Consider the following 26,166-nt stretch of genomic DNA (forward strand, 5'->3'; position numbering starts at 1 on the left):
ATATCATCTCACTCCAGTCAGAATGGCAGCTATTATGAAGACAAACAACAATAAGTGTTGGCGAGGATGTGTGGGAAAAGGTACACTCATACATTGCTGGTGGGACTGCAAATTGGTGCAGCCAAAATGGAAATCAGTATGGAGATTCCTTGGAAATCTGGGAATGGAACCACCATTTGACCCAGCTATCACTTTCCTTGGTCTATACCCAAAAGACTTAAAAACAGCATACTACAGGGACACAGCCACATAAACGTTTATAGCAGCACAATTCACACTATCTAAACTGTGTAGCCAACCTAGATGCTCTTCAGTGGATGAATGGATTAAAAAAATGTGACATATATACACATTGGAATATTACTCAGCAATAAAAGAGAATGAATTCATGGCATTTGCAGGTAAATGGATGGTGTTGGAGAAGATAATGCTAAGTGAAGTTAGCCAATTCCAAAAAGATGCCAAATGTTTTCTGTGATATAAGGAGGCTGACTCATATTGGGGTAGGGAAGGGGAACATGAGAGGAATAGATGAATTATAGATAGGGCAGAGGGGTGAGATGGAAAGGGAGAGGGCAGGGGATTAGCAAAGATGGTGGAATGTGATGGTCATCATTATTCAAAGTATATGTATGAAGACATGAATTGGTGTCAACATACTTTATATACAACCAGATATGAAAAATTGTGCTGTATACTTGTAATAGAATTGTAATGCATTCTGCTGTCACTTATTTTTTTAAAAAATAAATAAAAATAAAATAAAATAAATCAAAGTTCAGCAATGACTTTGAAATATCCTGGAAAAGAAAATAGGCAGAGTATATTTTTTACATTTTTCCTTAATCATTAGGAATATTGACTTGAAGTTCAGTTACCTGAACTTAAGATCAAAATCAATACATTCATTTGTTTCCTGATAACATGGTTGGAGATATGTACTGTAGGAAAAATTAGAGTTACTACTTTAAAATGCTTAGACACATCACATTACTTCTCTTAGTTATTTTTTCATATAATATGAAAGTAATATCTTCCTCAAAGGTTGTAAAAGTTAAGATCAGATTTCTAAATGTCTTCGCCGGCTAATAGAAAAAACTATTTTCCCTCAAATGCTTATACACCTTGTCCTAGGGAGACTAGAACATGTAAGCAAGTAACTGTGGAATAAAGTCAAATTAAACATTTTGAAATTAAGTACCATAGACATTCAGAAGGAGAAATTTTCTGGATTTAGCTTGTGGGAAAGTAGACTTCAGGAGTGAACATTTTAATGGCCATACAGAATGAGCAGAAAGGCATTTGGGAGAAAGTGTAGTTATATTTAGGAATGAGGAGGCAGAGCAGTTAGAATACAGTGTGTGATTTTCAATTCTAACTACACATCATCATTTGGGGAGCTTAAAAATATATGAATATTGAGCATGGTGTTGCACGCCTATAATCCTAGCAGATTGGGAGGCTGAGGCAGGAGAATTGCAAGTTCAAAACCAGCCTCAGCAATTTAGCGAGGCCCTAAGCAACTCAGTGATATAAATATTAAAAAAGGGCTAGAGATGTGTGGCTCTGTGATTGAATGACCATGGGCTCAATCCCCGGTACCAAAAATAAAAATATATGAGTACTCAGAGACCAACATGGAACAGTTATATTAGAATCTCTAGGTGGTAGGCCATGGGGATATAATTTAAAATTTATCCTAGATGATTTTTGATATGCATCCAGGTTTGAGGAAAATGTGAATTAGAGCATTGTTTATATGACAGACTAGTAAGAGGCAGGATTATCAACCTAGGTTAGGGTAAGAACATAAAATTTCTAGAAGGCTATAAAGTCTAAGCCTTTGTTGACAAGTATTAGAAGAAGCCATTGAAAGCATTGAACAAAGAAATAACATAAAACTTATAAATCAAAACCCTTAACCTGAGACAAGATTCACCTGATTATCTCAATACGAAAGCATTTGACCAAATACAGCATCCATTCATGTTCAAAACACTAGAAAAACTAGTATAGTAGCAACATACCTCAACATTGTAAAAGCTATGTACATTAAATCTAAGATCAACGTCATTCTGAATGGGAAAAAAACTGAAAGCATTCCCACTAAAAATGAACAAGATAAAGATACCCTCTTTCATCACTCAAATTATTTCTGTTTGCTGATGACATGACCCTATATTTAGATGATCCAAATACTCTATTAGAAAACTTCTAGAACTTATAAACAAATTCAGCCAAGTAGCAGGATGTAAAATTAACAACTTTAAATCAGTTGCACCAATGATGAATCAACGGAAAGAGAAATTAGGAAAACTATATCATTCACAATAGCCTCAAAAAACAAAAAACAAAAAAAAACCTGGGAATCAATCTAACAAAAGAGGTGAAAGACCTCTACAATGAAAACTACAGACCAGTAAAGAAAGAAATTGAAGATCATCTTTAGAGGATGAAAAGATCTCCCATGTTCTTGGACAGGCAGAATTAATCTTATTACAATAGATGCTATACAGATGTAATGCAGTGCTACACAGTTGTAACACAATTCCTATTTACATTCCAATGATATCCTTCATAGAAATAGAAAAAGCAGTTATGAAATTCATTTGGAAAAATAAGAGTCTCAGAATAGCCAAAGCAATCCTTAGTGAAAAAAGTGAAGCAGGATGCATGATAGTACCAGACCTTAAGTTATACTATAGAGCTAGTAACAAAACAGCATGGTACTGCCACCAAAACAGACATGAAGACCAGTGGTACAGAATAGAAGACAGAGACACACCCACGTAAATATTTATCTCATACTAGACAAAGGTGCCATAAACATACATTGGAGGAAAGATAGTCTTTTCAGCAAATGGTGCTGGGAAAACTGGAAATTCATATGTAGCAGAATAAATTTTAATCACTGTCCATTACCCTGCATAAAAATCAACTCAAAGTGGATGAAGACCTAGGCATTAGACCAGAAACTCTGCACCTACTAGAAGAATATGTAGGCCCAACCCTCCATCATGTTGGCGTAGGAACCGAATTTCCCAAAAAGACTCCTAAAGAACTAGAAGTAAAATGAAGTATCAATAAATGGGATGGGTATCAAATTAAAAAATTTCTTGACAGCAAAGGAAACAAGAGTGTAAAGAGACAGCCTAAGAATGGAGAAGATCTTTGAGCCCTGCATCTCAAGCGTTAATCTCTAGGATATATAAAGAACTTAAAGCCAAAAAGACAAATAACCCAATCAATAAATGGACAAAGAAACTGAACAGGCACATTTCATGGAAGAAGAAATAGGATCAGTCAACAAATATATGAAAAAATATTCAACATCTCTAGCAATTAGAGAAATGCAAATTAAAATTATACTGAGATTTCATCTCACTCTAGTTAGAAAGGCAATTATCAAAAGTACAAGTAACAATAAGTGTTGGCGAGGATGTGGGGAAAAAGGTACACTCATACCTTGCTGTTGGGACTGCAACTGGGTGAAAGTACTCTGGAAAGCAGTATGATGATTCCTCAGAAACCTTGGAATGGAACCACTATATGATCCAGTTATCCCACTCCTTGATATATACCCAAAGGACTTAAAATTAGCACACTGCAGTGATGCAGCCATTTTGATGTTTATAGCAGTTCAATTCACAATAGCTAAGGTATGAATTCAACCTAGGTGTCCTTCAACAGGTGAATGGATAAAGAAATTGTGGTATGTATACACCACAGACTATTACTCAGCCATAAAGAAGAATGACTATGATATTTTCCGGTAAATGGATGGACCTTCAGACTATTGTGCTAAGTGAAATAAGCAATCCCAAAACCCAAAGGTCATAGGTTCTCTCTGATGCTAACACACAACAAGAGGGCAAGAGGAAGAATGGAAGTTCATTGGATTAGACAAAGAGGAATGAAGGAAAGGGAGGGGGACAGGAATAGGAAAGACAGTGAAATGAATCTGACATAACATTCATACGTACATATATGAATACACCACAGTGAACCTCTACAATTGTGTACAATCACAAGACTGGGATCCTATCTATAATAATATGTACTCCATGTTTGTATAAATATGTCAAAATATAATGTACTCTCATGTATAACTAAAAAGAACAAAAAAATCTGTTTGTAGGATATACTAGAATGGATTCACAAATTGAAAGTTATAGCACATAGCCTAGTCGGATGAGGGGTAATGTGATGACAGAAGATAAAGCAAAGAGGGAATACAGAGCAGCTAGTATTTGTGTACTTCAGTATGTTAAGCAGTATGTTTTGGATATTATATTTTAAACCTCAGTGTAGTTAAGAAAACTAAAGCCAAAATACTTTAGTAATTTTCCCAAAGTCAATCACCAGAGGCCTAAACTACCTGTACTTTTGACTCTTGCCCCAAGGCCTGTTCTGATTTACCAAAACATGTTCCCAGGTACCACTTTACCACTGGGATAGACAGTACAGAACTGCAGAATCTCTGGGATTCAGCACATTCTGTATATGAAGGAAAGGTACAAATAACTACAAATAGTGGGTTTTCAAATGAAACTTGTTGACTAAATTAACATAAGAAACATGACGAGTTGTTTAAAAGCACTTTATATGTTTTTATGGAGGAAAAAGCAATCTTTACCTTCAAGTGTTTCATTTGAAGTGAATGGCAACTCTTTGATGTTGATAAGAATGTTCATTATACAGTGGTGACAAACATTGAATATTCCATCAACTGTTAAGTATTTGAATATCTTTTTTTTCCTTTTGCTCACCTCATTAATGTAACTACCCTATGATCATACTCATTGTACAGATCAGGAAACTGAGACACTGGGTGGCTGAGTATCTTCTTTTTAATTTTGCATAGCTTAATAAATAGTATAACTGAGGCTTGAAGCACAGTTAGTTAGATTCTGTACAACAGTATCCTTAATCAGTATGATGTAATCTCTGTTTAACTATGTATATTTTATGTATATTATCTCATGTATATGTGGGATGAGAGAAGTTTATCTTATTTAAATTTCATGATAACCCAGAGAGGCAGATGTTTGTGCCACTGATAAACAACTGAGATTGAATATTTATTCCATAGGTTCTTTGGATAAAGTTAATAAATGAGCCATGCACATATATATCTCAGTCAAAGAGAATGAAGGTGAAAAGGAGACTATGAAGACTATCAAGGTTTTTCTTTAGAAAAATAATTGAGATAGAAACCCTAATGGGAGAATTATACATAACTTTCAAGAGTTAGAAGTCTCCTAAATTGTAGACCAGGAAAGAGCCACTTTTAGTAGAATAATAGGAAATGGGATCAAGAGTGTCACTAGCCTAGGGGAGGTGCACAGTTCTTTGAAGAAATAATATCCTGAGAAAAGACAAAGGCATTTTGACCTGTGAAAGAATTGAAACTTGACATTTTTGAAGATTGCTTAGAGTGTGTATGCAGAGATATAGTTAGAGAAGAATAAAAGAGAAAAAGGGTTTAAATCAGTTGCTGTAAAGAATATAGAGATTATGAGAAAAATTTAACAATGTGCATTCAGCAGCAATAGTTTAGATGAGATTAACCAGGATTATTTTAAAGTGAATCTGACCAATAAAGTTTATAATTAGTTTTTTTCCCCCCCTAGCAATAAACTCCAATCTGGCAGTGGGAGAAAAAATGGATATTTTATATTTAGCCCAGGAAAGGCCAAGAAGTTTCAGTGAAAGATGAACAGGGTATTTTCTCGCCTTTATTTTATCAATGTTTCATCTGTCATGTGTAGTAAACATTTTTTCTCATATGGGCTTTTGCCTTGAATCATGGTGAACATTTAGACTGTTTATAATTTTGGCTATTACAAATAATGCTGTAGTAAGTATTGCATATGGGTCTTTTCATATATTACTACCAGTTTGATTTCTAAAAGTTAAATGTGTATTACATATTTAGCCTTTTGTTAAAATTTTTATTTACAACTTTATTAAGATATAGTTCACATATATGTTTAATACTTAAGATGTACAATTCAGTGATTTTTTTAGTAAGTTCTCAAGAGTTGTGCAGCCACCACCACGATCAATTTTAAAATATTTTCCTCATCCCAAAAAGAAATCTTGTTCCCGTTACCATGTTTCTTTCCATTCCAGCCTGGTGACTACTAAAATCTACTATTTGTCTCTACTAAATTTGCATGTTCGGGACATTTTGTAAAAGTAATACAATGTCTGCTCTTATGACCGGATTTTTTTCATATATCATAGTGTTTTCCATGTACCAGTACTTTTCTCTTTTTATTGATAAGTAACATTTAATCTTACAGATATACCACATTTATTCCTTCATCAATTAACAGACAATTGGAGCATTTCCACTTATGTATAATACTGTTAGAAACATTAATGTGCATATTTTTGTGAGGACATGGTTTAGTATTATTTACTCTCTCCCTGGGAGTTAAAATCTGATATCATACAATAATTCATAAGATTTAGCCTTTTGAGCAACATTTTAAATATTGATAATGACAAATTTCCTTCTGAAATTTGCTACACCAACTAGTAAAGAATAAACTTCCATCTATGAAAGAGAGGTCCCATTTTCTGCATCCTGGCTGACACTAGAATTGCCAGAATCATCAATCTTGAATATTTGTTTGGTCAGTTTATTTACCGGTGATAGACTTTTAATTTATACTTCTCAGATTTTACTGAGCCTCAGCTTGATTATATTTTTTCATGTATTTGTCAGCATTTAAAATTTCTTCTTCTGGGAATTTCTGCTCCTCTTTCTATTGGCATTTTTGGGTAAGGAGTTATTTCCTTTCATTCATTTTCTAGGACTATTTATAAATTCTCTTTTAATTGTTTGTATATTAATTGTGTTGCAAATATTTTCTTCCAACCTTTCCCCTCTCATTAGCATTGTTAATGATATCTCTTATTATACTCAAGATTTTCATTTTTTTGAGGTTAAATGATTTGTTACAGCTTGGTTTACTTTTTTTTCTCTTTGTATCAATTTTATATTTCTACCACCCCAAGATTAAACTGCTATTCTCTAATATTGTCTTCAAATGCTTTTGTGGGCCTTGTTGTTTCTACCCCCCCCCTCCTCTTCCTCCTCTCTTTAGTCTTGTCTGCATTACTTATGAGTAGTATGAGGCAGGGATCTATGTTATTTTTTTTTAACTTGTTTTGCTTGTTGGTGATCAAACTCATATCCTTGCATATGCTAGGCAACCATTCTACCCTTAAACTACATACACCCTCAATCCTACTATTATGGTCTAGATGTGAGGTGCCCCTAAAAGCTCATGTATGAAACAATGCAAGAAAGTTTGAAGTAGATATAGAGTTAATCCTTAACCTAATCAGTGAATTAGTCCCCTGATAGGGATTAACTGAGTGGTAACTGAAGTGGTAGGGTGTGGCTAGAGGAGATGGGAATTGAGGTGTGGCTTTGGGTATATATTTGTATCTGGCAAGTGGAGATCTCTCTCTGCTTCCTGATCGCCATATGAGCTGCTTCCCTCTGCCACACTCTTCTGCCATGTGTTCTGCCTCACCTTGAGCCCTGAGGAATGGAGCTGTCTTCAGTGAACTAATAAGACCTCTGAAACTGTGAGTCTTCAAATAAACCTTTTCTCCTCTACAATTGTGCTGGTCAGATTTCTTAGTCACAGCAATAAACTAGCCTACTAAAATACTTACCTTTTTACTTTTTCTCAAAGAATTACCCAAAGACCTACTTCCATTCAGTTCCCCGCTGGTAGGAAACAACTCCATAATCAAAAAACAAAATGCCCATATTTGTGAGTCAATCTTCTAGCTCATCTATTCTACTGATGTATTTGTGAGGTAATATGTAAAATTATGCTATTACACAATATTATATTTTGATATTTGTTAGTACATGTTTCTTGATATTGTACTTTTCAAAATTATCCATTCTGGGGGTTATAGATCCATAAAGTACATGCTTAGACACTAGTTTCCCTGGGTTCAACCCAGCATGTGCACACACACAAAAATTATAGTAATTTCTACGCTGGGTTTTTCAAATGAACTTTTCCCCATGTTTTCTGGTTTTTGTTCTAAGAAATTTGTGAGGACTTGGAGTGAAGTCACATTGAATTTGTAAATGATTTTAAAGAAATGACACTCTTACAATATTGAATCTTCCTATTCTTGTTCCATATGCCCTTTAAAAAAATTAGTGTTTATCACATAGATCATATAGGTCCCAATTCCCCATGCCTCATTCTATCCCAAATGTTAAAGCTATCTTTTGCTTCTGTAATAGATAGAAATACACTGCAAGCTGGGCTTGGTGGTGTATGCCTGTAATCCCAGCAGCTCAGGAGGCTGAGTCAGGAGGATTGAGAGTTCAAAGCCAGCTTCAGCAATGGCGGGGTGCTTAGCAACTCAGTGAGACCGTCTCTAAATACAAAAATAGGGCCAGGGATGTGGCTCAGTGGTTGAGTTCCCCTGAGTCCAATTCCCAGAACCAACAAAAAAAGAAATACACTGCAATAAAACTAATTACCCTCTTTGCATTCTTGCCCACTCCCTCAGACTTTCACATTGCCTAGTGTGTTATTTTTCGATCATGTTTCTCTCACATTTAAAACCATTTACTGGCTGCTTCCCCTTTCAATTAAAATAAAATCCAGATTCCTTTCTAAGACTGATATCTTTTCATGGTCTATTTCCTGTCTGTCGTCATTTTTTACCACTGCTAGTCTTTTGATCTGCTTTGTTTTCCTATAGATGAGTTTTCCCATGAACGCTTTTCTACCTTAAAGGAATCCCTCTGTATTTTACACTCTTTATTGTTTATATTGTACATTTATTATTTTTGTATTTTTATTTTATGGTTTTTTAAAATATTTATCTTTGTCATATGAGATTGGTGTAGAAGTGTCAACTGTTATAAATCAGAAACGTAGAGTCTTGTTTTTAAATTAAAATCACTATTCTAGTCTATCGAGGCATAGTTATTTCAAGTTCACGAATTCGTGATACATATCAAATAATAATATAAACTCTAAGGAATAAGATCATTTTGAAATTCTGTTATTAAGTACTGAGTTGCAACTAAGTGGCTAGGTGCTATACAAATTTGAAAAGTGTTTGGTTTATAAAAATAGGAGAGCTGGGCACAGTGGTGCATACCTAAAATTCCAGTGGTTCAGGAGACTGAGGCAGGAGGATTGCAAGTTCAAAGCCAGCCTCAGCAAAACTGAGGTGCTAAGTAACTCAGTGAGACCCTCTCTCTAAATAAAATACAAAATAGGACTGGGGATGTGGCTCAGTGGGCCAGTTCAATTCCTGGTATCCCCCCAAAAAAAATTAATAGGAGAAAGATCAGAAATGCTATTTTTCTTAAATCTTATTTGCAAAAATAAGTTTAATCGGAACCAGGTTACATTTCACATTTAAAAGATTATCTTTTAAATGTGAAAGATACAAATTTGTCCCCATACAAATTTTAATATACTTTTCAATAGTGTTTTTTTATCTGAAATTTAGGTTTAACTGGGTATCTTTATTTTACTTTTTGTTGTTAATTTTAACAGTGCTAGTTGGATGCCAAGTTGAGCAATCTAACTTCTTAGGAATACAGCAGACTACCAGTAAGTGAGTTTAAAAAGCTCTTCATGCTCATATGTAGTTCAAACATGGCTCAAAATTATAGGTACCTTTACCTATAAGTGAAATGCTAAAACCTTTTTCATTATATTCTTTTATTTTAGCTGTCCTAACATCCTTATTTTAAAAAGTCTTTTTTTTTTTTTTCATTTTTAACTACAGATTCTTTATTTACTCAAAGACCTTATATAATCTCATCCCAATTTAATTCTTCCTCATCGCTAACTTGTGCTAGGGCAAAATAATGCTACTTGCATTCAGATCTTTGTTCTTGCTTGTTGCTGTGCCTAAAGAGCCACGTCACATTTTTTAAACATTACCATCTAAACTAGATGCCTCTTATCTGTGCCTGTCCTATCCTTCAGTGACCACTTCATATACCAGCTCTTCCAGGAAGAGCTTCTGATTCTCATGGCTGAAAGATCCTACCTCTAAGTATTTTGCTTTCCTGACACTTACCACATCCTACCTAGTCTCTTAACTGCTTATTACTAAATTGCCCTTTAGAAAATCTGATCATCTGTCCTCTCTGGGATACCTTTGTAATTTTGCACTATGCTTAGCATGTTCTTTTCAATACTTGGCACTCGGGTATGTTTGTTAAATAAATGTAGGATAGTTAACTGGTTTCCAAGAGTATATAATTTGAATATTCCAAGAGAGATTCCTATAGACACCCTCACAGCATAATTGATAGTGGAAGAGAGGACTATAAAATAGCAAATTCAAGTACTTGGAATATAACACTCTGCATAGAAATATAGTTAATCTCATTGAATTAATCAGATATGTGTAGATGGGGACTGATCTTGATTAATCTTTAAGATGCAATTTAATGCTAGGGTAAGAAAACCAAGTTAGACAGAAAATTCTAAATATACTCATAATTTTAAAAAGGTGAATTCATAGAAGCAGAGAGTAGAATGGTGGTTACCAGGAGATGAGGTAAGTTGGAGAGATGTTGGTCAAGGGATACCAAATTTCGTTAAAATGTTGGAATAAGGTTAAAAGGTCTGTTGTACAATATGGGGACAGTAGTTAAAGGCTACTTTAATTATGATTTTAAGTGTTCTCACCATAGAAAATAAATATGTGAGTTAATACATTTATTAATTAGTTGGATTCAGCCATCTGACAGTGTATACATATTTGGAGACATGTTCACTATCAATATATACTACTTTTATTTGTCAATGAAAAATAAAAGACACATGTATATTAGTTAGGCTAAAGAAGGGTCTTATTTCTTTGATGCTATTTATACTCTCATGTGTAGCACTCCTAAAAATTCAATTAGAAATTGGGTAAGTCTTCATGGTTGGTTTGTCTTTTTATTCTTTTAAGATAATAAGCCAATAATGGGAAAATATGAATATATATATAACACATAATTATTAGAATTTTCTGCAAGTGAAGAATAAAATAAATAATCTTTGAAACTTTCTGAGAGTCTTTACAAATAAATTCTATAAATTGTAATTTGTGAGAATATTATATTAAAGCCTTAATGATGCTTTTTAACTGTCAAAAGAAGATAATTTTAAATATATACTGTTTGATTTTAAGTATATACTCTTTTTAAGGAAATAGGCTTAATATATTTTTTAAACATTACCATCTGAACTAGATGCCTAAGCATGGGATTACTGATCTATTTTGAAAAATTCACTACTCAAGATTTATGAAAAGTTATTTGGTATATTTAACAAAATATTATATACTATTCTAGATATTTGTTTAAACTCAAAGAAATGGATGATGTAGTAACAAATCATAACACTAGGTGGTAGTAATTGATTTTAGAAATTATAAAATGTTTCTCAACATGTATTCTTTCTTGAACATGTAAACATTTAGTACTACTTACTTTGTCAATTTATTTCAAAAGGAAAAAAAAATCTTTACGTGCAACTCTTTTTAAAATAACACATTTGAACAATCCAAATTTGATGTTTCTAAAATACATTGAAAGGGAAGTACCTATAGTTTTAAGAAGCTTCAAAACAAGTCATGGAATGATATAGTTAGGGATACCAATATCACTGGAACTCAGGTGTAGAAAATACATGCAAAAGGTTTATACTTTCAACTAATGAATCCTCTATCTGATGAGCCAAACTATGTGCTAGGTGCTGAGACTACAAAGGTAAGTCTTGAAACAAAATTAGTATAAAATTCAAGAGTTCTATATAATAGATGAGGAATTTGATATAACAATATTGAAGATCTAAAAATTTGAAGACTCTAAAACTTAAAAAATTTCTATAATCACCTTATTTTGTATATGTGCACTTTCCTATCATGACTATGGAGTGTCAGGGATGCAAATAAATGAAGACTGATTTAAAATATCCTGTGTGTGACCTTAATGACCGTCACACACTAAGGTTTAGGTTTTGTCAGGCCTAGACCTGTGTTTCTCTTATGAATTACACATCCCTAATAAAATATTTTATTGCATGTGGCTTGGATCTATGGATGAGAAATAGGATAAATGAAAGACCTGTCCTGGATAAGGCTCACTACCTCCCATGGGACATGCAAAAAGACAGTGGGAATTGGAAACTCTATGCTATGTGATAAACCCAATGGGGCACAATAAACCAAGAGTATGGAAACAACAATAAATACCAATGAAGGAAGAAAGGAAAAAAAACAAGGATTGTTTTTGTAGGAGATCAATATCTTTCCAGCTTTCCTTCTTATCCAATAGGTGGGGTTGTCTGTTGTTTGCTGGTATCTCCACCCTCAGGATAGTGAAGGTTATTAGGATGGAAAGATTGGTCTTGGGGGCATAGCTCATGAAAATGGGGTATAGCACTTTCCAGTCTCCAATGGAGACTGCACCCCAAGTATCTCCTTTGGTACCCGCTCGTGTGATGTGGGCACCTAGTCTTATCTTGTTATATCACCTGTAGACCTCACAATTCCTGGTCTCTAATTTAATCTCTAAACTGTATCTCACTCATCCCAATCACGAACCTCTCTATCCAGAGGTCTTATGAGCTGCATTCTGGGGGTTGTGCACCTGTTGAGGAGAGCTGTTTTATATTGGGCAGTTCAGGACCTGGTTTTGCAAGCTAGGGACTAGGTGCATAGCCACAAGCACTGTGCCGGGTTAGCAGCTGCCAGTGAGGGAAGAATGGGGACTTTCCATACCTTGATATTGCTTCTGAGTCCCAGCTGATGTTCTAACCTGGGAGTTTCCCCAACTAAAGATGGCACCAAAGGTGTCCCAAGATGGAGGCGGCTGCTTTCAGCAATGGGGTGTTGGGTCAGGTGCTGCCAGAGGTGACATTGAATGGTGTGTTCAGAGATGCAGCTCTGTGGCATGCAGTATTGTGGCTGCCAGCTTTCTCTGGACCCAGTGCAGTATCCCCAGGTGCAAACTCCCATATGTAGAGGACTATGGCAGTGGTTGCAGTGCCCCAAGATGGAGGCAACCAGGAGAACTTGATGTTGGTAGATGGGAGTCCGCACGGGAGTAGCAGCCAGAGTTCCTACACATGGGCTGCAAGTGGGTGTCCTACATGGAAGCAGCAGCCAGGATTCTTGCACAGTTGGGCAACTAGGAATCCTGCACAGGTGCTAATTCCGGTGGTCCTATTTGGGCATCTGGAGGTCCTACGTGGACGAGTGGACGAGAGTCCTGCGCTGATGCTGAGGCCTGGAGACCTGTACCATGGTGGCCGTGATTTCTGTGCAGGAGCAGCTGGGGTGGGGGGCAGCAGGGGGGTCCTCTAATCACTCTCAGAGAAGCAGTATTCCCACTATTGAATCCCAGAGGTCCTGGAGAGACACAGAATGCAGCCTCCCTCTAGCCCGCCATCTTGGATCTTCCCTATTAATTGTAAATTTACAAATCCAAAAAGTTAAACTAATATATATATAGTTTTACAGTGAACATAAATTTTAACCAGGAAAAAATTCTACAGACATAGGGAACCAAATGTATTTATTATACTTCTGCTTAATAAAAGCAAGGTAAATGCTACAGTCTCTGAAAAGATTTTATCATCACTGTTACATCTCTGTGAAATAATCTGTTACCTCTTCATTCTTTCCATGCTTTCTTCTTTCTTTCTACCTCCATGACTTTAAATCTAACCTCTGTGCTGATGATTCCCAAATCTCTATATCTAACTCTGGCTTGCCTATCTTATGCCTTCAGGTTGTTTGTCTCAATTTAGAAGTCCTAAAGATACATGAGTCCCAGCTTGTCTAAGGGCAAAATTATGTTTTCTATTCATACAATACCAGAATATACTTCATAATCCTTTTTAAGTTAATCACTGTTTATCAGGTTCCCCAGGCTAGATGCATTTAAGGAAGCTTTGGCAAACGTTTAACTTCTTAAATACATTCAGTTTTTCATACCTCTGCCATTTCCTCTGCTTTGAATTTTCTTTTACCTCTTTTTGGCCTGGAAAACTCCTGCGTATGCTTCAGGATACTGCTCCTGTAAGTCTTCCGTGACACTGTAAGCAGGTGCTTGTATACTGCAATGTGTGTGTGTGCCTGTGCATGTGTATACACAGCACAAACATTTTTTTTTCATTTGTTTCTTGGTAAACTCTAAGCCTTTATAGGGCAGAGACTATTTTTCCTTTATTATTTCTCCTATCTTAAGCATACTACCTGTGTCCATTTATAGGAGAGAGGGATAGCATAAAATATCCATGTTTTAATTGTGCTACCCAGTGATAAATTTTACTAAATAAGCATGTCCACTTTTTTTCAAAATCAACTCAAGTGAACCTTTTTACATGGATATTAGTCTTTACTTTTACTAGTAATTCTTTGAATTTCAGGGAAGAAATTATTAAACAAGTTAACATTGAATATAAAGTTTTATAAATACATTTAAGATACATTACCTTTATTCATCACAAAGATAATCTAGTGGTATTTTATAATTAGTGATAATACAATGATTTGATTTTACCTCTTAATACATATGTGCTGTTTCAAAGTATATTTCCAGGTAAAAGTATTTTGGTATAGTATAAATATAAATATTTAAACACATATATATGTATAAGTACTTCTCAGGTTTATATATAAATACAATGCTAAGTTTTTGGCTTTGCTTTTTTATTTTGCAGAACTTCTTGGTATACATGAGCAAGCAGCTATAGGATTCTTAACATTAATGGAAGCTTTAAGATATTGTAAGGTAAATTGATTTTTAATATATTTTGAAAGTGTTTTTTTCACATGTTCTCTGTTGTAGATAATATTTTTGTTCCTGTGATGGTACATTTTAACTTATTACTATGCCATTTTCTTTCTGATCTCCCAGTCTAAAGTGGCAAGGTGAAGGATGGTTAAGCTGACTGATCCTGAGATTCCTGTGAGAGAAATAGGCACAGAACTCAGAATAAAATAATATATAAAATATACAATATGACTTTGAATTTGAGGTGCCAAAATCTTAGAAGGAATCATTCTATCTAGGACCTCTGCCAAAGCCTAAGAATGATTCTTGGGGCTAATCTAGTTATTTCTAGATGTATTAAATTTACATAACTATTATTATAATATAGAGGTGCAATATAGGTTTAAAAACATTTTATGTATACATGGAACATTTGATCTCTAGGGATAAGTCATTCTGTTGAAATATGTAATTTCATTTGATTATGAATTAGAAAATATGCCTTGAATATTTATGTGTTAACAGGCATTGTAAATTTTTCATTTATTTGTTTTACTTTGCTATATTTCTTCCAGGTTGGTTCTTACTTGAAATCTCCAAAATTTCCTATTTGGATTGTTGGCAGTGAAACTCACCTCACCGTATTTTTTGCCAAGGTATACTTCTAGCAGGATTTTTTCTTTAAATATGACATCAGACAAACAGGTACTATAAGTCCATAAATTGTATTTTGTGCAATGTCAGTCTGTTTTCACTAATAAATAGAAGTTAAGAAGTTAATACTACAGAATGTATTACATTGTTCCAGTATTGGGATCATTTCAATAAAATTTGTCACTCACTAGTGTTATGGAAGAGTCACATTTTGGTTTGCTTTTTTTGGTAGGGAGGATAAAAAAAATCTCACTCACATGATCTAAAAAAACTATATCTCCTTAGAAAATAATTTAAAAATCTGTTCAATGGTATTAAAGTCAAGTGTTCTTTAAGATAGAATATTTTCCACAGTTTTAATTTGTGCTTCATTATAGTTTTGAAATAAATGAAATGCATTTGTGTTTCAAAATGCTTATATAAAATTATTTTAAGTCTTAATCGTTGACTACATATATCTTTTCAAAACTGAGTGTTTAAGAGCTTTGGTCTTAACCTTCGTTTAAATTCCAGCTTGCCATTGCCACTTACTAACATTTTTTATCCTTTTTTCTATTTGTAATGTAGAGATTAATTAAAGTACCTTGCTCTTAATTGTCAGGCTCAAATATAAAACGTTTAGCAGTGCCTACTACAATTTAAATGCTCAGTAAAGCTTAGCTGTTTTCATTATTGTCATTTTCACAACAAAATTTAAACATCTCTGTTATCATAAGGTCGAATTATTAGTTTTTGAACTGAATGGGAAAATATAAAATTGATCCTTTGAAGGTTTTTAGTTCTAATGAATTTTTTGGATTCCTCCTTGAAATTTTTACCAAGTATTTATCAATGTAAATTTACTTGTTTCTATGAATTGTATAAATTGTGCCAAAATCAGAATTGATAGACTGTTAAATTTTGTAGATATAATTTATTATTTATTCTCTTATTACTTTTATTGTGCTAGCAAAAGTTCAGTTAGCAAATTTAGAACAAGAAACATATTAAGTTTTCTTAAACTGGGAAAGTTATCATGTGCGACTCTAATAAAAGTACAGGCCTTTTTTATTTGTTACTTTTAATCAGAAAATTTTTGCTTTTTACTTCCCTCCCAAAATAGGGAAGAAGAAGTTGAAAGCAAAATGTAAACTCCAGAAACAGAACATCTTCTAATTAGTGATGATTTCATTGTTAATATATTTCCAGAAAAGAAAAATTAATTTACATATGTAATTTTTTTTCAAATGAACTATATTTATCTCCAACCCCACTCTTCAACATTAGGAAAATTAACAAATTATACCAAGCTGTATGTTATAAATGTAAAAGAAGATGAGATGAAACTATTTTAAATCTTACAATTGATATTTAAGGAATGATTTTGTCAAAAATAGATTTAGTGGAAAGTTAATGCACATATATATCAACTGAGCTGTATGAGTTTGCAGAATCTTGTATTTAAGCATCTGAGTTAGAACTGCTGACAGAGCAAAAAGAACAAATTATGCCTTCTTGATGAAACATACACTTTTTGCCTACTACTCCTGGTATTTATTGTTGTTTCCATACTCTTGGTTTATTGTGCCCCATTGGGTTTATCACATAGCATAGAGTTTCCAATTCCCACTGTCTTTTTGCATGTCCCATGGGAGGTAGTGAGCCTTATCCAGGACAGGTCTTTCATTTATCCTATTTCTCATCCATAGATCCAAGCCACATGCAATAAAATATTTTATTAGGGATGTGTAATTCATAAGAGAAACACAGGTCTAGGCCTGACAAAACCTAAACCTTAGTGTGTGACGGTCATTAAGGTCACACACAGGATATTTTAAATCAGTCTTCATTTATTTGCATCCCTGACACTCCATAGTCATGATAGGAAAGTGCACATATACAAAATAAGGTGATTATAGAAATTTTTTAAGTTTTAGAGTCTTCAAATTTTTAGATCTTCAATATTGTTATATCAAATTCCTCATCTATTATATAGAACTCTTGAATTTTATACTAATTTTGTTTCAAGACTTACCTTTGTAGTCTCAGCACCTAGCACATAGTTTGGCTCATCAGATAGAGGATTCATTAGTTGAATGTATAAACCTTTTGCATGTATTTTCTACACTTGAGTTCCAGTGATATTGGTATCCCCTAACTATATCTTTTCATGACTTGTTTTGAAGCTTCTTAAAACTATAGGTACTTCCCTTTCAATGTATTTTAGAAACATCAAATTTGGATTGTTCAAATGTGTTATTTTAAAAAGAGTTGCACGTAAAGATTTTTTTTTTCCTTTTGAAATAAATTGACAAAGCTAGAAGTTCATTCAGTGATGAATGAGACTGATAATATATTTATTTGGTTCAATTTTAGGTATTTTTAACTATAAATTAGTGTTTATATATTCTTTGCCATATAGAAAACACTGGAAAGTTTGCTGTACTTGGAATTAATAACCACTGATTATTTAGTCATTCTTTAATATTTCTATATTTGAGCTATCACTTTTGCCCATTTGTTTTGTTTTTATTTTTGAGTTTTGATTTGGTTTTGGTAAATTTATTCATTCTGTGTTCCATTGCCTTAAACAATCTGTTTCTACCCCAGCAGTTTATTGTAGAAATTGATGTCTTTTTCTGAAAATTCTGTTAATGTGTTTGATTTAAATATTTTGTGTGTTGACTGTTCGAACTGGTTAAAATTAAGTTAAAAAAATTCTATACTTATAATTTTTAAGGCAATCTGTACTTTAGCATTATGAAATGCCAGTGAAAAACAGTGGAATTCTTAATGTGCTTCAGGTGATCACAGTTTCAACTGTCTTTAGGTATTCAGAAACTCATTTATCAAATTTTACTAGCATGTAAAGTACCTGGCATTATGCCAGGTATTGTTAATATAGTGATGAGCAAAAATAGGTGTGGCTCTTGTTCTTATGAAGGTATGCATTCTAATTAAGGAGGCATTCAAATTTTCACACAAAATTAGGTCTACAATGCTGTAAGAATCTCTTACTTTTGGAGGATTGGGATGTTTCCTTGAAGAATTGATATTTAAAATGAGCACTAAAGGCATAAGAACGATTAAACTGAGGAAAAAGGGAAAGCCATTCTCAATGGAGGAAATAGTTGGAGCAACAAATGCCTGCAGAAGGAAAGACTGTGGTGAGAACAAAAACTGGGAAGAACAGGAGCACTGAGAATTAGTGGTATGACGTGAGGCTGGAAAAATAGGCAACCATGTTACTCAACATCCTAAGAGTAATGGCAATCACTAGACTTGGTAAAAAATTGGGGGTGGGGGCTAGTTTTGTGGTAGGTAGGAAGGAAGGGAGTGGGATTAAATTTACATTTTGGTAAATTCACTCGGGTTAATTGTGGAACAGACATAATGAAGAGGATAAACCCTGTTCATATAAGATAGGGGAGAGCAAACAAGACTTGTCATATTTCAAGTTTAATGAAGAATAGAATTTGTCCAGGGTAGTTATGTAAAGAGGAATAAAGTCCATAAATTTGAGAGACTTATTCCCAAAGTAAAATGTCAACATTTGGTGGTACATTGGATTTGGTCAATGAGGTGTAATTTTTAGGTTATAATTATTTTCACTGTTCTATATTCACATGATAGATTTTTGTAGAATGAAAGCTTTAAGTATTAGACCCTGATAAGTAGAAAGGGCAGGTGTTAATTTTCAAGATGAAAATTAAATTTAGACAAATAATGAGTAACATTAACTACATGTTAGAAGATAAAGCTCAAATTGATATTTCATCAAAGAATTAGTATCAGTTTGGTTTCTATTCATTTGGGTAATTTAAAAGTATTTACTTCAAGTCAATGACTTTCAAATATATGTGAATTGGAATTTGAAAATAATTTATATTGTGCCAAAGAATATAACTTCTAAATTTTCAAATATTCTTATGTAGGTAGTTTCATGGCTAGCACTAAAATATTTCCACGGTCAAGTGGTTGATGGCTTTGGCTCATTTTTCCAAATTGTGCAGATAAATCTGCATATTTTCCAAATATATTGATATGTACAAGCAGAAGAAAGCTCTTACATTTGAAGAAAGTAAAAGTGTATTGTCCAACTTTTAAAATTCTAGAATTTTCTTTTCCATAAAGATAATCTCTCACATTCCAATTTCAGTTTTGCTTTGCAAATTATATTTATTTAAATCTGTTTAATATCTTTTTTACCTTATTTCCTTCTCCATCCTTCTCATTTCTAATCTACTTTCCTTTAGAAGTTGAATCTCTAACTTTCGGAATAATCCCAAATTTTCTTTCCCCTCCCTCCAGCTTTTTTCTCTCCCAAAAAAAGAATCCAGTTAAGTGTTCTCCATTGTTTGTTGTTTATCTTTTTTTAATGCAAAACTCGACCTCAAATTCTTGATGTTGATTTTTTGAGCATTTATGTTTATTTATAGATAAACCATTGATCAAATTATAGTTATTTCAAAGGGGTGTTTGTCAAACAGTTAAAATTTCCTTTTAACAAAATGTTCTTTGTTTGATGTATTGTTTTCTGGTACATAGTGGAAAACTAAGATTTTAGGCCCGAGAATGCTGTGTGTTAAGCATTCAAGATATCCTTAAATTTATCATGGTACCTTTTGAAAATGCCTATTCTAGTACTTATCACCATTTAATTTGTCACTATTTTAAAACTTCAGTAACATTTAAATTTTCCTCTTAAATGTAATATGAGAAAGAATGGTTTAGAATACCCTACTTCTTTTGAAGACTTGATATAATATCCCTTGTACTATTCTCTGTGGAAGTAACTATTTGATATTCTCTTACTTGGTACATTTATCTTTTTTTTAATTTTTTTTTTTTAGTTGTAGTTGGACACAACACCTTTTTAAAATTATTTATTTATGTGATGCTGAGGACCAAACCCAGGGCTTTGCACATATTCTACTGCTGAGCCACGCCCCCAACACCATGGTGCATTTCTCCTAAAATGACTTAACTAGTGCCAATAAATTGTTTTTATTTTTAAGTAGTTTTATAAAAAGTAGGTGTACCATTTAAAAACCTTGATATGGGTCAAAATTGCTTTAATATGTTATTATCAAGCTTTAGAGTTTTTGCCTTAATAGTCATCTTAATTACATCATAAATGTTTGATTTTTACCTATGCCCTTTCACATATAAGAAGAAAAGAAAACTTATTTGCTCAGGGTTATAGGGCAAGGCAACTACAAACTTAAGATTATGTAAAAATGTGGATGTGTAACCGATGTGATTCTGCAACTTGTATTTGGGGCAAAAATGGGAGTTCATAACCCACTTGAATCAAATGTATGACAGACGATATGTCATGAGCTTTGTAATGTTTTGAATAACCAATAAAAAAATTTTAAAAAAAGATAAAAATCAAGATTGACTTCTTAGAATGTTATCACTAATTTTACGAAGATAGGCCTCGCACTAAGGGTTAGGATTTAGAAATGAGAGAGTCCTTTGGCAATAGACAGAATTTTGGGCAGCCTGGCAAGCAATTAAGACATTTCCAGACAATAGAACAAGATTCATGGTGAGTTGGTTGGTGGAATCTCAATTAGGAAGACTAAGAGTAAATAAGAGACTACAGTTTGGGTTACCTTATTGAAATGGCCCCGTCAAATAGTCTCACAGTGAGGTTTTACAAGTCCTGCCCACATAGACAGCATTTTCTGGTTACTTTTAAGTATGAGCAGACCAAGGATCACCAGATTGATCTTACCAAACACTTAAGATTGATCCTAATAAAAATTGTGATATATAGCTGTGATGAACATGGTAGGAGGGATTTTAAGATTACTAAATACTCTTTGGTTATGAGAAATTAACACTGCATAGCTACAGTTTAGAAGTGGCTAGTTCTCCCAAAGTTTACATGCTATAATCTTGGTCCCCAGTATGTCAGTGGGGAGAGGAGGTGAAACCTTTAAGAGAAGGAGCCTGGTTGGAGGTAGTTAGGTCATTGGGGGCATCACTGTCAGCAAGACTGGGGTTATTTCTGACAGGAGTGAGTTGTTACAAAGCAAGGCCATATTGCCTCCTTGGCTCCTTCTGCATGCACCCCTCTACTATGTTGGGAGGCAGACAAGGGGCTCTTGTTAGAGACCAGACAAATGGACTCTGGCCCCAGAACTTCAAGCCAAATAAACTCCCATTCTTTGTAAAGTACCCAGACTCAGGTATTTTGTTTTACCAATGAAAAACAGGCTATTATGTTAAGCTAATGAACCAGGAAATAGTACTTAGTACTTATTATACCCTATATGGAAGGAAAATAGCTGAAGAACTAGCTTTTTTAATTTTACCTGATCAATTTAAACACTCATATAAATTGAATAGACCAGCTTTGTTTAATATTTATAAATAAACATTGTAAATCTATTACTCTTATGTTTAAGGTTTACTTTCATGGTTTGAACATGGATAAGAATTGTTTCCCTTCAGTGAAATAATCTCTCATCTATTTTGGCTTTCCCTTTTGAAATGAATGGTTTACTCTTAAAACTATTAGGAATTTTAATTATTTAAAAAGCACTAATTCATGATTTCAAATTTGAGTGCTGAACTCTTTACTTGACAGTTATCACTTCCTGTGTTAGAGGTCCAGTGGCCCAGAACTTAGCTTTCAATTTTGTTAGAACCATTTCCTGACCTATCAAAAATCATTAAACACATTTGTCAGATTGGAAAAGATTTTCACAAGTCAGATTTTGAAAAGTTAACAATTAAATTTTATGAAAAGGTTATAAAACTTCTGGTTGATCATTTATTACCTAGTTCTATCTTTATGAAAATTTTTTCCCTAAAATTTTTAAATTGTCTTCCATATTTATAAATCATCTTTTCTACTTGGTGATATAAACAGAGAGATCTTTTGATCATCTAAACATTAGCCTCTGTGAAACAACAAGACTGATACTGTACTCCTCAACACAGTATCTTAAGGAGTTGGCTTATGAGTAATGCATACAAGCTATCCTTTGTAAATGGGAGTTTTATAGCTAGCACTGAGGGGGAAATATCACAGAAATCTAACTATAGGAACCTTATAGGGAGTGTAAAGTCATCAAGCTGGAAAGTTCCCACAGAACCTTCTAATAAGAGGATGTGGAAAGGTGAAAGGCAGTTAAGTAAATGGACCTCTTCAAAGAAGGAAATTTAATTCCTATTAGGTAGGATAGAAAACTTTCCAGGCAGATCATCTGAGCTATGGAAAAACAAAATCTTTAGATCTATAATATGGAGTGGGAATGTATGCTCCGGGCATGGGTCTTAAGAAATCATATTTTTACTGAGATTAGTTGAGAACTTGCAAACCTATTGCAAGGGTAAAAAATGTATTTTGTAAAGGAGGTGCTTAATTTAGAACCTATTGTTATACTTATTTTTCTTTGTGAATTGTTTTTCCTAAATTTCAAATGATAAAACCAGTTCTTATATAAGAAGATTGTGTAATGTACATCTTCTGATACATTTTATTTCTTTTTTTAGGAATCAAGTCTGGTCTTGAATACATATTTATATACTTTAAAGGATTGTTGAATATTTGCCTTCTTTTTCTTCCATCATTTTCCCTTTTGATTCTTTGAGTTTCTTGGTATTTGGGCTTTAAGAATAAATTATTTGGGCCATTTTCTTAGTTTTTTCTTCAAGAACTAATTATGAAATTTGTGAGGCATAATTATGAAATTGGAATTATGAAATTCAAGATGAGGTACTTTAATATTACAATGATATGAGTAAAGGGGTAGACGAAATGTCTTTTTATCCATTTGAATCTCAATCTGGGATGACAGCTGCTGATCCAATATAAAAAATAGTTGACACATACCTATAACACCTAGTTTTATCTTTAGAAGTTCAGTGATTAATTCCCTTGATGATCCATTTCAGACTTTCTTTTGAAGTTGGGAGATGAGTTTGACATCCCTTTTTTGTTCTCTTTTATGGACTCTGTGTGTACATAACATTACCTTTGACTTTTCCTATAATAAAGCAGTTTTCAGGTGAGAACATTTACGTATTAATGTGAAAACATATTAACATTTTTTTCTTTTTTTTTCATATTAACATTTAAACACAAAATGTATAGAGAAGCAATTTAATGTGAAGGAGAAACAAAACATTTACCTCTTTCTCTTGGAGCTGACAGTGTTCTCACAGTGGTATCTGTTATGGGAGTCTAAATAGAATTCTCTACCAAACAAGCTGCTTTGTGTTTTACTCTTTGATGTATATTAGGAAGATTATTACAATTAAATATTGGGCCCTTTTTGCTAGATGTTTAAAAACTGCATAGTTCTGCTTTAACATTTCTGCATTTCTCTACTTAAACAGTTTTCTCTAAATAAGCAGTTCTAAGGAAAAGAAGCAAAATGATGCTTTTTATAGCTTTTACTGCTTACCACCATTAAAAAAATATTGGTTAAAATTCATGGGAATTGAAATACTTAATTCACAGACATTTCTAACAGTTTTCTCCATATTTTAATGCATTTCATCATCCCATCCATTTGTCGTAAGTAAATTTTAGAGTTTGTATATATGTTTAGATTCTGTCTTACTACTACAGAAAGGAAATGGATTTAAGAGACTAAAGTATTTTTTGTAATAACTCCTGTGATTTTTAATACCTATTGTCTAAAGTCAAAATAACAAAGACACCAAAGTTAATTTTCTCCTTGAAATACTTGAAAAGTTTGGGTAGAACTCTACACAGACTAATTGTTTCATTGTTAAAAACATGAATTTTTAATCAAACTTTTTCCTACCTGCTTTGCATACTTTGGGGCATCAGCAATTTGGGGTTATGTTAATGTGCTGTACCATCCTAGTACTAAAATTTTTTATTTTTAATTATTTTGAACAGAAATCTCTCCAAATATAAATGTTCTTGCCTCCTTAAACAAAGTCAACATTAATTGTATGTAATATTTCTTTGCTCCACTCTGAATGTCCTCATGCTGCTACATTTGTATATTTGGTATTGGGGTATTTTCTACATCATTTCCTTTTAGTTACTTCTTGATCATGTCAGTGATATTGGAAGAGAGCTCTTCTCCTGAGAATTTGTTTATTTTTGTTACAATATAATACAAGTAATTGTCTAAAGAAGATAAACTATTATTAATAGAAGGGCCTAACTGTGTAAAATGTATAAATTCTATGAGATTTCATCAATACTATGGATCAGTGTTCATAAGTCAACACCTCTAGCTGTGTCCATAATTGGGGGGTGGGGGTGTGTGGAATTGTAGCCAATAGAACTGATAGCAGATTAGGGCAAAATCTTAGGTATTTCATTGTATGACTATCACTAAGTCTTAATAAGTTTGATTTGTTGTTGCTGTTGTTGTTGTTTGTTACCCTCTGCCTAGAATGTGATTATAAATTCCTGCTTGGCACTCATGGTCTAACTTGGAAATACTTTTGCATTATGGTTGTCATTTCTTCTACTTCTTTGTTCCTATTTTTCCCATGACGTACCTTCTTGTGACAGAGAGCACCTGATTTGTTTTTCCACATTACCTAATATAGCAAACATTTGGCATTGTATTAAATACTATTGAAATGTAAGGATTAATAATATCTTTTAATCATTTACTGAGTGTTGTCTGTTGGGAACTATGCTAAGTATCTTACTTGCATTTGTGTTTCACTATTTGATCTAAACAAGCTCTAAAGTACCATTTTCATCTATATTTTATAATCTGTGGCCAACTAAAAAATGTCATCTCCAAGTCATGAACAAATTATAGGAAAACGAAATCAAATCATTTTGCTAGAGAGAGGTGGATGCAGATGAATTGACACTTGAATGAAAGACATGGTAAGTTTTAGAATTATATGAAAGGTCAGCTGTATTCTAGGTTTGGAAAAAGAGATGTGGTGTGTGAAACATCATACTATTTTTGGAAAGTAGCAATTGATTTTATAGTTAAGCCATCCTATTGCTAGAAGATATTAGGATGGAGTCAGAGACTGGGGATTCAGATATCAGACTAGCTTACATAATGAAATTTATTCCCAAATCATCTTCACATTATATTAATGTTTATCTTGAGATAAAAGACAAAAAACATGAATATCCAAAGCATGAATGCAGTGCAAATTCATTAAAGTAGAGCAGATCTCTTAATAAGCAATAAATTTCTCTCAAACTATGATGAAATGTTTTAAATATTATAAATTTGATTACTGTGATTGTTTTTCAGTCATTGAAACCTTGTTTAAAATATTAGGGGGAAAGAATTGCTTGGGGGAGGGATGGAGAATATCTCTTTCTTTTCATTCATACTAATCCAGGCCTAGCTAGGATATATTATTGGTATTGAGTAGATTCAGTTTCATTAATCTCCGTAGGCATTCATTTCCATATTGTAACACATGAAGTCTGCATATGTTGAGGTTCCCTTATTTGTAGCTTTTGTTAAAATTGGTCATTAAATAGCATGAGGTAGGAGAAAGAGGAAGAAGCAGATCAGGTGTGCATAGGAAGAGCAAACATTTATGTGATACAAGCAGTATCAAAGCCCATCCAGAACATCAGGTTTTAATTCTTTTGCTTTAGTTAACAGACAACTCTAAAATTTCAGTGGTTTCCACAGTGGCATTAAAGAAGTGGTCAACAAGAGCTGTCTATCCTCCAGGAAGGAGGAATATTTGACTACTGACAGGACAGTGTTTAGAAATGCCTACTGGGGGTGATAAAAGGA

The 26,166-nt window shown here is 33.4% G+C and overlaps 1 protein-coding gene across 8 annotated transcripts in view; it reads left to right on the forward strand.

The window, feature by feature from the left end:
- Positions 1 to 26,166, forward strand: part of Mindy3 (MINDY lysine 48 deubiquitinase 3) — a 78,364-nt gene that overhangs the window by 29,507 nt on the left and 22,691 nt on the right. For all 8 annotated transcript variants that reach the window (XR_001503268.2, XM_048809058.1, XM_015483414.2 and 5 more), the window contains 2 exons: positions 14,745 to 14,815; positions 15,373 to 15,453. Coding sequence is in view for 7 of the 8 variants with exons in the window: in XM_048809058.1 (XP_048665015.1) it covers positions 14,745 to 14,815; positions 15,373 to 15,453 (152 nt within the window). In the remaining variant the exon portion in view is untranslated. The remainder of the gene's footprint in view (positions 1 to 14,744; positions 14,816 to 15,372; positions 15,454 to 26,166) is intronic.

This window comes from Marmota marmota, unplaced genomic scaffold (assembly GCF_001458135.2).
Source record: "Marmota marmota marmota unplaced genomic scaffold, marMar, whole genome shotgun sequence".
In the NCBI taxonomy this organism is placed as follows: Eukaryota; Metazoa; Chordata; class Mammalia; order Rodentia; family Sciuridae; genus Marmota; species Marmota marmota.